Source organism: Hyla sarda, chromosome 1, assembly GCF_029499605.1.
Source record: "Hyla sarda isolate aHylSar1 chromosome 1, aHylSar1.hap1, whole genome shotgun sequence".
NCBI lineage: Eukaryota > Metazoa > Chordata > Amphibia > Anura > Hylidae > Hyla > Hyla sarda.
The window spans coordinates 265,085,180-265,103,125 of record NC_079189.1 but is presented as its reverse complement, the minus strand read 5'-3'; the positions used below and the strand labels follow the sequence as shown (position 1 = coordinate 265,103,125).

The following is a 17,946-nucleotide window of genomic DNA, read 5'->3' as shown; positions in this document are numbered from 1 at the left end:
ATTGCTCTTGGGGGCCACTGCAAAACACAGTGCTCAGTTTGTTTTGGAGGCAGCTAACTGCCACTGCCACTACTGAATGATTAGGCTGACACTAGCCTGCTCACGCTCTTTAACCCCTTAATGACCAAGCCCATTTTCCCCTTAAGGACCAGGCCAATTTTATTTTTGCGTTTTCGTTTTTTCCTCCTCGCCTTCTAAAATCCATAACTCCTTTATATTTCCATCTACAGACCCATATAAAGGCTTGTTTTTTGCGTGACCAATTGTACTTTGTAATGAAACCTCTCATTTTACCATAAAATGTACGGTGAAGCCAAAAAAAACATTTTTTAGGGAGGAAATTTAAATGAAAACCAAAATTTTGCACATTTTGGAGGGTTTTGTTTTCACACTATACACTTTACGGTAAAAATGACACAATTAAAATGATACCCATGGCTAGATACTTTTATATTTTTATACAGCTTAAAGAAATCAAAAACTTTTTGTACAAAGTCAGTAGTCTAAAATCGCCCTATTTTGACCACCTATAACTTTTTCATTTTTTCGTATATAGGGCGGTATGAGGGCTCATTTTTTGCGCCTTTATCTGTACTTTTTTTAGATACCACATTTGCATATATAAAACCTTTAGATAATTTTTAATTAATTTTTTTAACTAAATTGTGACAAAAAAGCAGCATTTGTGGACTTTTTTCATTTTTTACGTTTACGCCATTCACCGTACGGGATCATGAACATTATATTTTGATAGTTCGGACATTTACGCACGCGGCGATACCAAATATGTTTATAAAAAAAAATGCTTACGCTTTTTGGGGGTAAAATGGGAAAAACGGACAATTTTCATTTTTAATGGGGGAGGGGATTTTTCACTTTTTTTACTTTTTATTTTTACATTTTTCAACTTTTATTTACACTTTTTATGTCCCCATAGGCGACTATCTATAGCAATCCTTTGATTGCTAATACTGTGCAGTGCTATGCATAGGACACAGCACTGCTCAGTATTATCGGTGATCTTCTGCTCTGGTCTGCTTGATCGCAGACCAGAGCAGAAGACCCCGGGAGACGGCCGGAGCCAGGTGAGGGGACCTCCGGCTGTCATGCTGGATGATCGGATCCCCGCGGCAGCGCTGCGGGCGATCCGATCATCCAATCAAAGTGCCGCAATGCCGCAGATGCCGTGATCTGTATTAATCACGGCATCGGAGGGGTTACTGGCGGACTGACGGGATCGCGGATGTCGGCCATTACGGGCGGGTCCCCGGATGCTGCTAGCAGCCGGAACCTGCTGTGTATGATACGAGCACCCTTCCGATGCTTGCTGTCATACACAGGACGTAAATGTACGTCCTGGTGCGGGAAGTCCCGCCAAACCAGGACGTACATTTACGTCCGTGGTCGTTAAGGGGTTAATGGCAAAGTGCTATACATTGTGATCTACCATAAATGAGGACCATCTATAGCTATCTGGGGCATCTCCAGTTCGAAGGTAAATGTACATATTGTTGTCTTCCAGGGGTTAAAATGGTTGTTGGAAAAAGCAATGTCTGGCCAGACATAGAACTCTGCATTAAGAAGAGAGGATAGGATCTCTCAAAATTCTCTTGTCCATTATTAATGACCTAGTAACAAATGTATATCTTCAAGCTTTTCAAGCCATCATGACTTTGCCAACTACTTATATAGTGTGCTCTTTGCTGGAAGTGTCAAGACGCACGTGAAGGAAACCCAATTTTTATTTAGAAGTAAACTTTGTGAGTGCTCCTTCCAATACATATAATATAAGGATGTATTAAATAATTAAACCACTGATTTTCAAGCCCCGATTTAGATAAAAAAAAAAAATGGTAAAATATAATAAAATTACAATAAAAAAACATAACATAGTGGTATGAGCATTTGAAGCACTAACATAATCCAATTATTTCATTGCACTCCAACAGTCAGCAAGCGGCGGCTCCAAACAGGGTGGGAGAAGACAAATATTATAATACCATTTTGGCGAGACAGGAATAATTCCGTCTTATTCCAAAATGCAGAAGAAAGGGATGTAGGGAAGGGAGCCAAAAAATAATGTGCAGCCTGTACAAAATAACAGAGGCTTAGATTACACCTTATTGCTTTACAATGATGGATGTGTGTTGGTAATTAAACATTAGGAATTTCATCAAATTGTGTGATTGGCAGAGATTGCAACATCATAAGTATGATGACTGAAGGAGATAAAAATTCACAAGGTGTAATCTTTTTTTCTCCTCTAAAGCAAAGACAAAGCAATACAAAAACAGTGTAGAACACTGATACATGTTTTTTTTTTTTTTTTTTTTAAATCTTTATAATTGTGTTCCTGCCCTGGGCAAACTATGGAACACCCAGCTACCAGAAATTTCGTAAAAAAATTATTAATACAAAATAAAAATAATTAGGGCAAATTTGTGAAGAAAAGAAAAGTTCACCTAATAGTGAGTGAAAGGGCCTATTTGTATGAAAAAAGTATAAATTCACAATAAGCTATATTGACTCGAGTAATAAAAATTGTTTACCAAAGTAATGCTTTGAAAGATTTGAGAGTATTTGTATCTAATGTAGCTTGACCAAGACCCAGGGCAGGAACCTTAGAAATCTATGCATTATTTGTACACAATAAACTAAAAAGAAACTTGCTAACTCAATAAAACTCAAGAAAAAAAAAAACAACCCCCACACATACACAGATAAAATAAACAAAATACATGCAAAGATAGTTGCATTCTTCTATCATGCATCAGGCTCAATGCCCAAGCACCCAATAACCATGACGACGAAAAGTGCAAAAACCCAGCAACATTACCAAAGGATGCATAGAGAGGTCTCACAATGCAATATCATCTCAATCCCCAAAGCCCATGGACAGCTGCACTGTCCATCACTAAAATAATGTTTTATTTGTTTCTTTTTTCTTTTTTTTTCTTTTTTCTTTTTAGAATGTAAAAATGTGGGTAAAGAACGTAAACAAAAAAAAACACACCAACCTTCTCGTAGCTCTGAGGGATGTTAAGGGGTTTGATGCAGAACACAATGACATGAGGAGAAGAGAAAAAATAGGGGAGACACAGAGAGAGTAAAAAAAGACCTTCTCCAGGCTTTCAGCTGCAAAGCGACTAAACCATTAATATATATTAAAATTATTAACAAATAAATGTCCTTTTCTTTTGAGTTGGTTATCCAACTCAAATCAGTAATGCATGTCTTTCTGTTTCTGACCAGTCAAGTATAACCATGCTCCTTTTAAACAAGCTGAGTCAATTCTACAATATCTAGAAATATATATGTATATACACATATATACATATATGTATAAATACATATTTAGATGTATTAAGGTAATAAAATAACAACCATAGCAAAATCTATTGATTAATTTATTACTATTGGACTATAGATGTGCAATACTTCCTAAGTAAAACTCAATTTAGAAATATATTTATTAGTTTACAGATTTTAGAGATACAGTTAATGCAGTGAAGATGTCTCACAATGATAAGAAATCTGCCTGTTGTTGGACACCTCCCTGTGCTGCAGGGCTCTGTGAAACCTGCAGGGGTGGTTCAGGTCATCAAAAGAAGACTTTCCAACAACCTGGAAAATTTGCTTCTGATTGTCATTACGCTCTCAATTAATTACCTTTATACCCTGATTCTTGTTCTTTTTGTTTTAAAAGACCAAAAATATCAGGACAATGTATTTTAATTTTAAACTGTATTGCATTGTATCTACAAATTAACTGATATAATTTCAGCAAATGATAACATTATAAAATCTGAAATAAAGAGTTATTTATACCTACCAAGAATCTCTGTGACATACACTGTACCTGCATTTACTTTGAATATATATATATATATATATATATATATATATATATATATACACACATATACATACATTAATACAATTAATTTTTCTGGACAAGGAGTTGAGTTCCATTAATTTGAAAAAATGACTTACAAGGATTTATATTCCTTGTCTTATTACAATAATGTCAAACACTTGCAATTAATTTGCATGTTCCACTTAATATATAGAAATAATGCTTTCACTGGTTCATATTTAGTGACAAATCAGCATGAACTATTTTTTAACTAGTAATAGTGATAACTATCCTATCTAGTTAGTATTAAAGTATTAAAGTAGCAACACAGCAACACATACACATTAATGTATTATTATATATATATATATAAAAAAAGGCAAAACCATTAGGACCATAGAGCAGGTAAAGCCCTCAGTTTGTACTCGTTACCAGCGTGCAGAGCTCTGCTGCTCCCTACCTCTCACGTAAAGATTAGCAGGAGAAGAATATCGAACTCCAGCACTGTTTGTTGCCACACATTCATATTTCCCCTGATCAGTTTCTTCGCTATTTTCTATTTGTAAGGCACCTGTAATGGAAGAAGAAAAAACAGCAAAAAAAACTATTAAGTTCAGGATCCATGTATTCTTTATTCTGGTGTCCCAATTTGGAGGTGCTGTTGGGGGAACCTTTTGCTAAATCAGCAGTCTGAACATATCTAAGCAGTCAGCAGACATGGAACTGAAGAACCTATTCACAGAAAGCAATAAGCAATTTGAATGAACATTACTAATATGACTACCCCATTTTAGATTTTACTCTCAGACTATTGACTATTTCATTGTAATAAACTGCAACTGTAATAAATCAAATAGCACTATTGTACTTCATATTTTGTTCAAAATGTAATTTTATGACCATCTTAAGACAATTCAAAAGCTGAAGAAACTGTACTTTTGCAGCAACAGGTACAACAAACATCTACTTGATACTCTACCTATGGCTTGGTTCTAACATGTTCTTTTATAAGCACAAATATTAACCCATAACTGTATAGATTTTCATGTGGCCTTGTCATTAGAAAAAAATTTCACATGTCCAATGTTTTGATCAGTCAAGGTCTAACTCTAACGGTTCAGACCCCAACTAAAACAAGCTGGGAGAAGCTCATAGTTATGGGCTTCACTCTCTGGCTTGCTTCCTTTTCAGTCTCTCTGCACAAGATAAATCGCATAGAATTATGATGGAGCAGATCTTGCACAGTAATATGGAGAGAGCCAGAGAGCACATAATCGCCCCTTCTCCAGTTTTATTTGAGAGAAAACTGAGGGTCAGAGTACCTGACTGATTGACCTGACTGACCCTGACTGATCAAAACATTTCATATCTCTCTGCGATTACCAGGACACTTTAACCCCTTAAGGACACATGCCGTAAATGTACGACGCTGCAGAGAGATACTTTGTGCACAGCGCGGTACATTTATGGCGTAGCTGTAAAGCGAGCGCAGAAGCTGCGCTCGCTTCATGCACGGCAGGCCTTGGCGGATGTCAGCAGCTGTGGACCAGCCGTTAATGGCGGACATCAGCGATTGCGCTGATGTCCGTCATTAACCCCTCAGATGCCGTGATCAATACAGATCATGGCATCTGCGGCAGTGCGGCACTTAAAATGGCTGATCTGATCACCATGGTGGACGGAAGTCCCCTCACCTGCCACCGTCCGTCTCCCAGGGTCTTCTGCACTGATCTGCCTTCCAGCAGACCAGAGCAGAAGATCGCTGATAATACTGATCAGCGCTATGCCTATGCATAGCACAGAACAGTATTAGCAATCTAATGATTGCTATAAATAGTCCCCTATGGGGACGTTAAAAGTGTAAAATAAATGTAAAAAAAAGTTTTCAATTTTTTTGAAGAAGCCCCTCCCCAATAAAGTTTGAAATCTCCCCTTTTCTCCACTATAATACAAAAAAGCGTGCAAAATGTTAAATAATACACATATTCGGTATCGCTGCATGTGTAAATGTCCGAACCATAAAAATATAATGTTAATGATCCCCAAGGGCGAACAGCGTAAAGGTAAAAAAAAATAAAAATTTTTCCAGAATTTCTGCTTTTTTGTCATCAAACAGCAGAGAAAATTAATAAAAAGCGATAAAAAAGTCACATATATGCAAAAGTGGTACTAAAACAAACTACAGATCATGGTGCAAAGAAATAGCCATCACACATCCCTGAATACAGAAAAATATGAAAGTTAGAGGTGGTAAAAATAGGGCAATTTTAAACGTACTGGTTTTGTAAAAAAAAAAAAGGTTGAGATTTTTTTTAAAAGCAGTACAATAATAGAAATGTATGTAACTATAGGTATCATTTTAATCTAATTGACCCAGAGAATAAAGAAAACATGTAATGTTTTACCATATAAGTGTACAGGGTGAAAACGAAACCCCCTCCCCCCCTAATTTGCAGAATTGTGATTTTTCTTTAAATTTCCTTAAAGAAAAAAAATTGTTTGGGTTTACCATACATTTTGGGGTAAAATGATTGATGTCATTACAAAGTACAACTGGTCATGCAAAAAAACAAGCCCTCATATGGGTCTGTGAATGGAAATATAAAAGAGTTATGGATTTTAGAAGTAGAGGAGGAAAAAAATGAAAACAAATAAATAAACTTGTCTGTGTCCTTAAAGGGGTACTCCGCCCCTAGACATCTTATCCCCTTTCCAAAGGATAGGGGATAAGATGTCTGATCGCGGGGGTCCCGCCGCTGGGGACCCCTGCAAACTCTCCTGCAGCACCCCCGCTCTTCAGCTGCATGGCGTGAGGTCATGCCACACCCCCTCCCATAGACTTGCATTGAGGGGTCGGGTGTGACGTCACGAGGGGGCGGAGCCATGATGTCACGATGTATTGCCTGTCATTAGTAGCTGAAGGGCAGGGGTGCTGCAGTAGAAATCGTGGAGATCCCCAGCAACGGGACCCCTGTGATCAGACATCTTTTAAGATGTCTAGGGGCAGAGTACCCCTTTAAGGCCGAAATGGGCTGTGTCCTTAAGGGGTTAAAGATCTTCTATAATTACAAAGTCTAAAGCATAGGTTTTTCATTTACCTGTAAAAACAGAAGTTCACTTTTATTATTCAGTTTATGGTAACATAAACTGAGCCTAAAAAAGGTGGGAAAATGACACATGCAATTTTTGTACAAAGAAATGTGATCACTTTTTCCACAACTCAACAGTTTTGAAAAGTGCTTAGCAAGAGTAGGTGTGTCCCACTACTTTTAGCAAATGGTGCAAACATCATTGCAAAGCTCTGTCCACAACAAGATTACATTTCTGACTTTAGAACAGTCCAAATTTATAAGATACATGTGTTCTTAGAAAATTGTCAGAATTCCCTTTTAGCTTTTTTTGTACTAAATCTTACTAAACAAGAATCTTACTAAATGAATGCCTTTATGCTTTTGTGCACAATGACTAGTTTCAACAGTATCTGGTAATGGCTCACAAATATACAGTATGAGTAACATTTGGACAACGCAAAATTTGGAGCAAACTGTGAATGTTGATACTGATGTTGGGATGCATGGTAAAAAGTTTAAAACTGTAGTCTCAAAATGAGGCAGTGTTTTAGCACATTTTTACTAAATTAGGGTAAGTACATGTTCATTAACACTGTAAAATGAATAGAAAAGATATTGAATAACACAAGAACAAGATAAACTAGTATAAAAACTAAGAGGAGTAAGGGAGGTCCAAATATAGGGAGGAAATAGTATTTTTGGGTTACAAAATGCCTTACCTCGAATTGGTGTATTTTCTGTAATGAAAGCAAAGGAAAAAAGTGACAGTGGTGAGGATTTTTATTTTGTTACCAGGCACACAGCCATAAAATAAGGGCCCGTATCCAGGAAGAAATTCTTCTAGCCACACATACAAAAATCTAAACAACTGGATTTAAAATGTTATAATCTAAACAAATAGCGTTACTGGACCTTTCACTTAAAGGGGTATTCCCATCTCAAGTAGGATATGCCCCAATTTTATCCGTTGGGGTCTGATCTCATAGATCATTTTTCCTTGGACAAAGAATAAGATCAAATGTGCTTCAAAACACAAGAAAAGGCTATACCTACTGATGCAAGAAGAGGTTACAATCCCAATTCCCAGTAGTAAACCGAATAATAACGTTCTAGGTATGGTACTTTCACACAGATGTGGCCTCTACTGGGTGCCAGTTACACAATAACATAAACTACACTATGCTGGCTTACTGCCTGTTAGATTAGGTTAGGTGAACTGTCCAGCACTTTTTTAAAAGACCTCACAAAGTATTGCAATTCCATTGTCCCCAACATCACAAAGCCAGATTACATCCTAAAACATGATAAACATGTTTTTTTTTTTTCATGTTTTTTTAACCAAAATATTAACTAAGGTTTCCAACCTCCCTCAAGGGTCCTAATTGTCTCATGAGTCTCCACACTAACATGTGTGACAAGTGTGACCCGCAAGCCCATAAGGACCTCATACACAAGTGGTGAGCTTGTGGAATGGAAATACTATATAAAATCCAAAAAAGGAAGCGGCCCTCCAAATTGCAAAAAGCAGTGTGTTTATTCACCCATCAGGTCAATGTGACATTTCAGCCTCACAATGAGGCCTTTCTCAAGCCTCAAGGGCTTGAGAAAGGCCTCTTTGTGAGGCTGAAACGTCGCATTGACCTGATGGGTGAATAAACACACTGCTTTTTGCAATTTGGAGTGCCGCTTCCTTTTTGGATTTTACTTTGGAAGGTTTGGAGTTTGAACCTGTTGAAGCTGAGCACCCATTTAGGACTTGAAGTCCATTGATACAGTGCCGGTTCCCTACCGTGTTTTTTGACTATATATATATATATATATATATATATATATATATATATATAATAAAAAAAAAAAAAATATATATATATATATATATACACACAAGTCTTATCAATGTGCATGTATAAAATTAGTATAAAAATAGTAGGTAGGTGCATGGCTGTTCATCAGTATTTCATACGTGTGCAACTTACCCCATATAACATTGTGGTCACTCTGTGTGCTGTTAGGAAAATAAGTATTGTCTTATCCTGCTCAATGAGCAATGCTCTCTATCATCTGGCTGAAAAGGGAAGTGTAACATGGCCTATTCACTTAAAGGAGAACTTTTACTGCCATACTGCTGGCAGTAAAAAATTTAAGATGTACATACCTCCCTCCGCTCCCCCGGGGCCTCCGGTAACCGGCTCCGGTCTCCGCCACGATCCTCTTCCTGGTTGCTGGTGGTTGGCGAGTCATACTGCACTCAGCCAATCAACGGCCGCAGTGAAGTCGGCCGGCGATAGGCTGAGCGGCAGTGTGATGTCTTCAGCCCCGGCACGGTGTAGTGAAGAATTTTTTGTCCTGAAGCGTTCTCACACTGCCACTCAGCCCATCGCCGGCCGAGTCGGGACTTCACTGCGGATGGTGATTGGCTGAGTTCAGTATGACTCGCCGACCACCAGCAACCAGGAAGAGGATCGCAGCGGAGACCAGAGCCGGTTACCAGAGGCCCCTGGGGAGCGGAGGAAGGTATGTACATCTTTATTTTTTTTTTTACTGCCGGCAGTATGGGGAACAATTTTTATATTCTGGAGTTCTCCTTTAATTGGAACTGTGCTGCAGTGGCATCCTTAAGTAGAACTAAACAATATAAAACAGTAGCATTTTCAGGACTGATAGCGGTACCAGATGTTGGGCTCCACTGGTCACAAAGTGGTGACTTAATCTAGTTATGTACCATCAGTTTATGAGATTGGAATATCCCTTCAAAAAATAAAGTAAGCCATTTTGTGGAATGCTATGTAGAAAGTACATATTTTTGAGGAATAAGGATACAAGAAGCTAAACAAGTGTCAAGGATATCCACAGTCACTAGCTCTTGGTGAATTAAAGGTCTGCATGGTTGACAAAAGTGGTGCTATTGGATTTTTTTGTTATCACAATACATTTGCAATACACTTTATCATTCTTCTGTGCCCTATTGCAGTGAGCAATCACTATGACATGCTATCATTTAGTAAGTAAGACATGGTAACAATGCCCACAAAAAGAAGAAACATTTTATACAGCATGCAGTAGAGAGGCTAGAAGAATGGTGGCTGTATATGACAGTGGAGCACAGAGGGTAAATAAATATATAGCAGATATACAGCTGTAAATGGATTCTACTTACTTAAAGGGTCACTCTAGTTAAAACTAATTTTTGCTATTGCACTCCTTATGGTAAATGAAAAATATTTCTAATATACTTTGTTTAAAAAAAATGAAGTTTTCTATGTTTTATTTGTGCTTAAAAAAGCTCAAGAGCACATTTTCCCCCCAACTCATACACAGACTTTGGTCCAAACACAGGAAGTGCCGCCTGGAGTGCTGAGGGGGGGTTGTCCAGCCTCATCCAATCATAGCTCCTCTCACACATAACTGCCATATGCTGTTGCTTGGACACCCCCCCCCCCCTCTGCACTCCAGGCGGCACTTCCTGTGTTTGGACTTTGGTCCAAAGTCTGTGTATGAGTTGGGGGAAAATGTGCTCTTGAGCTTTTTTAAGCACAAATAAAACATAGAAAACTTCCTTTTTTTTAAACAAAGTATATTAGAAATATTTTTCATTTACCATAAGGAGTGCAATAGCAAAAATTAGTTTTAATGAAAGTGCCCATTTAAAAGATTAATTTCTGTATGGTTAAAGGAATATGTATCGGGAAAAAACGAGAAAAAAATTAAAATAAAAACGCCACAAATAACTGTGAATTTTTCACTGTTATACATTCCAAGCTGCTATGACACTTGTCGTTGAAATTTTGTCTTGAAAATGGCAAAGATAACAGACCACAAAATGGCTTCCTCTGCTTTACCAAGGAGTAAAAAGCCTGTCAAATTTGTATGGTAAAATGTATGTTCTCTTGGCAGGATTGCAAATATTATAGTACAAGTCTCTTTATAGTACTTCAGGAAGTAGTTACTTTGCTTTTCTTGATTAAAAAAGAAAAGTATATAGCCATTTATATATGAAAAGGTAATTTCATATACACAATTATGCTCATCAGTTTACATGCCCCAAGCAGAATTTGTATGATGTGTACAATTTTTTTTACAAAATACCAGTGAGCCTGCAAAAGTAATGTGCACAAATGTTTATTCTGATCTTTCAGTTCAATGTGTGTCCTTTCTATGCTTTTTCACTCATTGTCAGCCTGCCTCCCCTTCAGTACTTGCTACCTTCTTCTTTGTCCCTCCTTTCCCTTCTGCATATGAATATATTTCCTACAGGTAGAGGGTCTTGCAACCTCAAACAAAATGGATCTTATAGATGTCATTTTAGCTGTCTACTGTGTATATTCTGCCCTGCCATCTACATTCCAAAAAAATTGTCCAAAACCTTTTAATAAAGTCAGATTTTGTCTGTACTCTTATAATCTGTCTGGTTGTATTGTTTTTATTCCTTTTTATATTGCAAAAATAACTATAAAACATTGATGTTTTACAGAAAGTAAAACATTGTAAATGCATTGCATTACTGTTGTTACACTGAACCGGGGTACTGCTACAGCTTATGCTCATCCACAGCTATCTATTGACTCAGAACTAAGCATGGAATTTTGAGACCTTTTGACTCCCCATGATATTTGAAAAGGCTATCAAGGATCATAGAGAAAGTCTCTTAGTTCTGGTTTTCCTGACCACACAAAAGAATCCATAGTTTTCCTTGTATACAAATTCATACAAAAAAAAAGCTGTCAACCACTTTTCTGTGTGCTTTCTCCTGGCAGAGGTAGTCAATGATTACTCCTCTTGAACAAAGAACTAGGCCACTCCTGCTGGACAAAGGCAACACACAACAACTGTCAGACAATAAGAGTGCTGAATGCTCTACCTGAAAATTGTTCAGGAGAGAAACGAGAGAGAACTGTAGCCCAAGCCACCAGGGATCAATTTTGACAAATATCATTGTTAATGAGGTAAAGCAGCCTGCATTATATGTGAAAACCTTAAAGGGGTACTCCCGTTTAAAACTTTTTTTTTTTTTTTTATCAACTGTTGCCAGAAAGTTAAACAGATTTGTAAATCACTTCTATTAAAACATCTTAATCCTTCCAGTACTTTTTAGGGGCTGTATACTAATGAGAAATCCAAAAAAGAAACGCATTTCCCCTGATGTCATGACCACAGTGCTCTCTGTTGACCTCTGCTGTCCATTTTAGGAACTTTCCAGAGCAGGAGAAAATCCCCATAGCAAACATATGCTGCTCTGGGCAGTTCCTAAAATGGACAGTAGAGGTCAGCAGAGAGCACTGTGGTCATGACATCAGAGGAATTGCATTTCTTTTTGGGATTTCTCTTTAGTATACAGCCCCTAAAAAGTGTTACTACCTGTGCTCCGGCCGACATGTCGGCCGCGAGCGCACTGTCTCTGCTCCTGGCGGGGCCGGGATTCACATCGCGGGACGTGCCCGCATGCAAGTCCCGGCCCGTCACTTACCTCGCTTCTCTGTTGCTTCCTTCACTGTGTCTAAGCTCCAGCGCACGTGTCCCCATTTCCTAGGGCGCGTGCGCGCTGGGGCTCTGAGATTTAAAGGGCCAGTATGCCCATAATTAGTTATGCACCTGAACAGCACATTATAAAGTTGTTGCATTCACACACCCCCCTGCCGAATCTTCAGTGCCATTTGCCTATTGCCTGTTTGCCATACCCGTGTACCCAGACCTTTCCGCTATGTTTATTGACTATGAACCTTTGCCGCCTGCCTTGACCTTATGCTACGTCTACTACGCCTCTGTCTCATCCTCCTGTACCTCGTTACCTGTGTGGTCGAGCCGTATTGGGGGTAGTGACCTGGGTGTCACCTGCCAGAGCAAATCCATCCTGCTTTGCGGCGGGCTCTGGTGAAGACCAGCAGCACCTTAGACTCCGCTCCCCGATACTGTCCGAGTCATCAGCCACACAGGTAGAGGATCCACATCCTGTTCCAGACCGCCCGCATCCAGGTACGTGACAAAAAGTACTGGAAGGATTAAGATTTTTTTATAGAAGTGATTTACAAATCTGTTTAACTTTCTGGCACCAGTTGATTTTAAAAAAAGTGTTCCATGGGAGTACCCCTTTAACCCCTTAAGGACGCAGGACGTAAATGTACATCCTGGTGCGGTGGTACTTAACGCACCAGGACGTACATTTACGTCCTGTGCATAACCGCGGGCATCGGAGCGATGCCCGTGTCATGCGCGGCTGATCCCGGCTGCTGATCGCAGCCAGGGACCCGCCGGCAATGGCCGACGCCCGCGATCTCGCGGGCGTCCGCCATTAACCCCTCAGGTGCCGGGATCAATACAGATCCCGGCATCTGTGGCAGTGCGCGATTTGAATGAATGATCGGATCGCCCGCAGCACTGCTGTGGGGATCCGATCATTCAGAACGCCGCACGGAGGTCCCCTCTCCTTCCTCCGTCCGGCTCCCGGCGTCTCCTGCTCTGGTCTGTGATCGAGCAGACCAGAGCAGAAGATAGCCGATAACACTGATCTGTTCTATGTCCTATACATAGAACAGATCAGTATTAGCAATCATGGTATTGCTATGAATAGTCCCCTATGGGGACTATTCAAGTGTAAAAAAAAATGTAAAAAAATTTAAAAGTAAAAGTAAAAAAAAGGTGAAAAATCCCCTCCCCTAATAAAAAAGTAAAACGTCAGTTTTTACCTATTTTACCCCCAAAAAGCGTAAAATTTTTTTTTATAGACATATTTGGTATCGCCGCGTGTGTAAATGTCCGAACTATTAAAATAAAATGTTAATGATCCCGTACGGTGAACGGCGTGAACGAAAAAAAAAAAATAGTCCAAAATTCCTACTTTTTTTTAATACATTTTATTAAAAAAAAAATTATAAAAAAATTATTAAAAGTTTTTTATGTGCAAATGTGGTATAAAAAAAAGTACAGATCATGGCGCAAAAAAATGAGCCCCCATACCGCTGCTTATACGGAAAAATAAAAAAGTTAGAGGTCATCAAAATAAAGGGATTATAAACATACTAATTTGGTTAAAAAGTTTGTGATTTTTTTTAAGCGCAACAATAATAGAAAAGTATGTAATAATGGGTATCATTTTAATCGTATTGACCCTCAGAATAAAGAACACACGTCATTTTTACCATAAATTGTACGGCGTGAAAACGAAACCTTCCAAAATTAGCAAAATTGCGTTTTTCGTTTTAATTTCCCCACAAAAAGTGTTTTTTTTGGTTGCGCCATACATTTTATGATATAATGAGTTATGTCATTACAAAGGACAACTGTTTGCGCAAAAAACAAACCCTCATACTAGTCTGTGGATGAAAATATAAAAGAGTTATGATTTTTAGAAGGCGAGGAGGAAAAAATGAAAAGGTAAAAATTAAATTGTCTGAGTCCTTAAGGCGAAAATGGGCTGAGTCCTTAAGGGGTTAAGGCTGCTAAAGTGAAACAACATTTTTTTATATAGTCTATGTAAAACAGTTGCTGTACCAAATTAAACACAATGCAATATATATAATGTAAACGTGCAATGAAAAGTACCTATAGCTTTAAATCTTAAAATAGAAATGTCAAGATTTTCTTTATTCCTCTCTTCAGCCAGATATAGAGGTAGTTTTTGCATCAAACACTTCTCATCTGGATTTTGGGAACACAGCCTTGTGTCTTCAAGATGTCTTCCTTTCTTGTCAGTTGGCTTTTTCCGGCCACCTTCAGCCTGTTTCCGGTTGCCAAAGGTGGTCAAGATAGCCAAAAAAAGTGAAAACTTTAATGGGAGTTAGACAAATGGTGTAGCACTTTCAGCTACGCCGTTTACGTAACTCTTGTTATAGTCAATGGGAGTTATTCAAATTGAAAGTTATGCACATTATGCCACTTTCCCCACTTCGTCTACTTGCGGCTTTCTCAATTATCTCAAACTGCCGCATACAGGCCAGACAGAGTTGGCCATAAAAAGCCAACTGACAAGATGGGGCAACCCATTTAAAGGGATTTTGTCACTAGGTTGCCCAATTTGAGAAAAGCATAAACTATGTTGGTAGTGATATATTACTGTTATTTATTACAGATCTCACAGTTCTAACAACACTTTGTGTGCATCCGCTAGTGCTGGATATTCTCAGATTACATAAAATCTGCTTTTATCTAATGCACACCACCAAGCGCCCCACCCCACAGTCGCTAATTGTTAGCATTTTGCCTATATGCTATAAAGGCAGAAAGTGGTCAGTGTAAGGTGGGTGGGGAAGTGGCAGTGGGCAAGGTTCAGGGTTCCTAGATGTGGCAAAGATTTCTCCAGGCCCGATAAATAAGGTACACTTCACGATCACTACATAATATGTAATGCAACACATTTACAAACTTACAAAACCTACACTTAGTACCACAATCTAGTGAATTAATACCATGTCATACATGGTTCAACATTTTAAACATTAAAAAAAAGAATACATTTTTTAATGCAACACACAAAACTGTAACTATAAACAATAAGGGGGACTGTAGAAATATGTGCCCCTGTGCTCTACAGTGCTCCTTATCATCCATCATCTTTAAAGAGTACCTATCACCATCTAAACTTCCCCTAATCCCCCTCCCCATCTGTCCCCGACTCTGACAAAGTCTATCCCTGCATTTATTTTGCTTTAAAAAAAACAAACTAAAAATACCTTTTTTCTATGCTCTTCAGCAAGTCTGGAGAGCAGTGCATATATAATTAGCCATGTGGAAAGTGGATAGAGGGGAGAGGAACATGAAAAAGAGAAGAGGGAATGTATCCTCTCTGTTTGCTCCGTGCTTGTGTACAGTTCAGTGCTTTCTCTCTCCCTCCTGCCTGTCTGACAGGCTGAGAGCTCCACTGAGCTGATTTCAGACGCACTCACTGAGTCCGAAATGCTTACTGATAGGATTGCTAGGGAGACCCCTAGTGGAGAAGTTTTTAAAGTAAAAAAAAAAAAAAAACATGAAAGGAGATAACATTTTTAAATAAAAGCAATTAAAAAGTTGTTCAGTAGGGCTTTATCTTTAATATATAAAAAGTTTGTTTCATGAGAGTTACACTTTAACTTCTTTGTATGGTACACATTTCTATGTGTTACATTTATCAAATTACATTTTTTTAATGGATTTTGTTATTTTTTATGAATAAAATATTAAGAAATGTATGACACATGGTGTGACAGACATTTTCATTTCTAGTATATGTTTTAGACCAGCTTATTTAGTAGATCAATATATGACTATTTTTTAAGTCTTTATATAAATATGTATATAATGCTACTAAGTATACAGTATAACGCCAATCATGTGCTGTAAAACAAATTCCTTTTTCTGATTTGTTCTATAATCCAGTTATTGTCATGACCATGTAACAGAAAACGAAGATGTTATTCTATGCTTTTCCTATCTTCTGAACATTTTAAAAGTGGATGGGTATATGATTTGTATTATGGTTATGGTATATGCTAGAAATGCGTGCGTTGTTTTTTTCTCCCCTGAGGGGGGTTGGTCACAACCTTTTTATCTATATACAGTATATATATATATATATATATATATATATATATATATATATATCTATCTCAAGGTGTATGTTCCAGCATCACTTCCAAACGGCTAAAGATATTTCGATAAAACATTGTACACATGTTACTTATATGTCAACTACAAACATAGGATAGATAAATTACCCTAACCCACCCACATTTGTCAGGGTTTTTAATTAATGTCCCATGCAAGTCTATGAGAAATGTATGCTCTATCATAACTTCCAAATGGCAGGAGATATTTTGATGAAACTTAATACACTTGTTACTTTTATGTCAAATAAAAATATATGATAGTTAAACTAACCCTAACCTACCCCCTTACATGAAGGATGGAGTTTTTATCTTAAAGGGGTACTCCGGTGAAAACCTTTTTTCTTTTAAATCAACTGGTGGCAGAAAGTTAAACATATTTGTAAATTACTTCTATTAAAAAATCCTTAATCCTTCCTGTACTTATTAGCTGCTGAATACTACAGAGGAAATTATTTTCTTTTTGGAATGCTCTCTGATGACATCAAGAGCACAGTTCTCTCTGCTGACGTTATTATTATAATAATAATAATAATGTTTAAAATGTTTAACCCAAAATGTTTAACCCAATAATAATAATGCTTTATTTACTGTTGTCCTTAGTGGGATTTGAACACATGTCCCAAGAACTGCAAGGCAGCAGTGCTAACCACTGAGCCACCATGTTGCCCTTAGCATACATCTGCTATGCATGGTTGCTAAAATGGACAGAGATGTCAGCAGAGAGCACTGTGCTTGTGATGTCATCAGTGTTCCAAAAAGAAAGGAATTTCCTTTGTAGCATTCAGCAGCTAATAAGTACTGGAAGGATTAAGATTTTTTAATAGAAGTAATACAAATATGTTTAACTTTCTGCCACCAGTTGATTTAAAAGAAAAAAGGTTTCCACCGGAGTACCCCTTTAAGTCCTATGCAAGTATATAGGACTTCCAGTACCTTACTCCAAGCTCTGCATCTCCTGGCGAGTGTGTCAGTCCAGTCACACCCCTCCTGCATGCTACACCCACCATTTAAGCCACACCCCTTTTATTTTCTACCCTATTTGTGCATTGGTCCAGCTTGCAAGTCCAGCCCACTTCCACAAAACCAGGCCTCCTTCAAATTTGGGCCTACAATCTCTTCATCAAAACCCCAGGAGATGGCAGGAGATATTTTGATGAAACTTAATACACTTGTTACTTTTATGTCAAATAAAAATATATGATAGTTAAACTAACCCTAACCTACCCCCTTACATGAAGGATCGAGTTTTTATCTTAAAGGGGTACTCCGGTGAAAACCTTTTTTCTTTTAAAACAACTGGTGGCAGAAAGTTAAACATATTTGTAAATTACTTCTATTAAAAAATCCTTAATCCTTCCTGTACTTATTAGCTGCTGAATACTACAGAGGAAATTATTTTCTTTTTGGAATGCTCTCTGATGACATCAAGAGCACAGTTCTCTCT

At 38.0% G+C, this 17,946-nt stretch overlaps 1 protein-coding gene across 15 annotated transcripts in view; it reads right to left on the bottom strand.

Moving 5' to 3' along the window:
- PTPRS (protein tyrosine phosphatase receptor type S) overlaps positions 1–17,946 on the bottom strand; it is a 784,683-nt gene that overhangs the window by 509,125 nt on the left and 257,612 nt on the right. For 14 of the 15 annotated variants that reach the window (XM_056571644.1, XM_056571636.1, XM_056571669.1 and 11 more), the window contains exon 6: positions 4,317–4,427. In XM_056571644.1, coding sequence (XP_056427619.1) covers positions 4,317–4,427 — 111 coding nt within the window. Of the gene's footprint in view, positions 1–3,017; positions 3,037–4,316; positions 4,428–17,946 lie in introns of those variants that run through there. The other variant, XM_056571726.1, reaches the window with a different exon arrangement.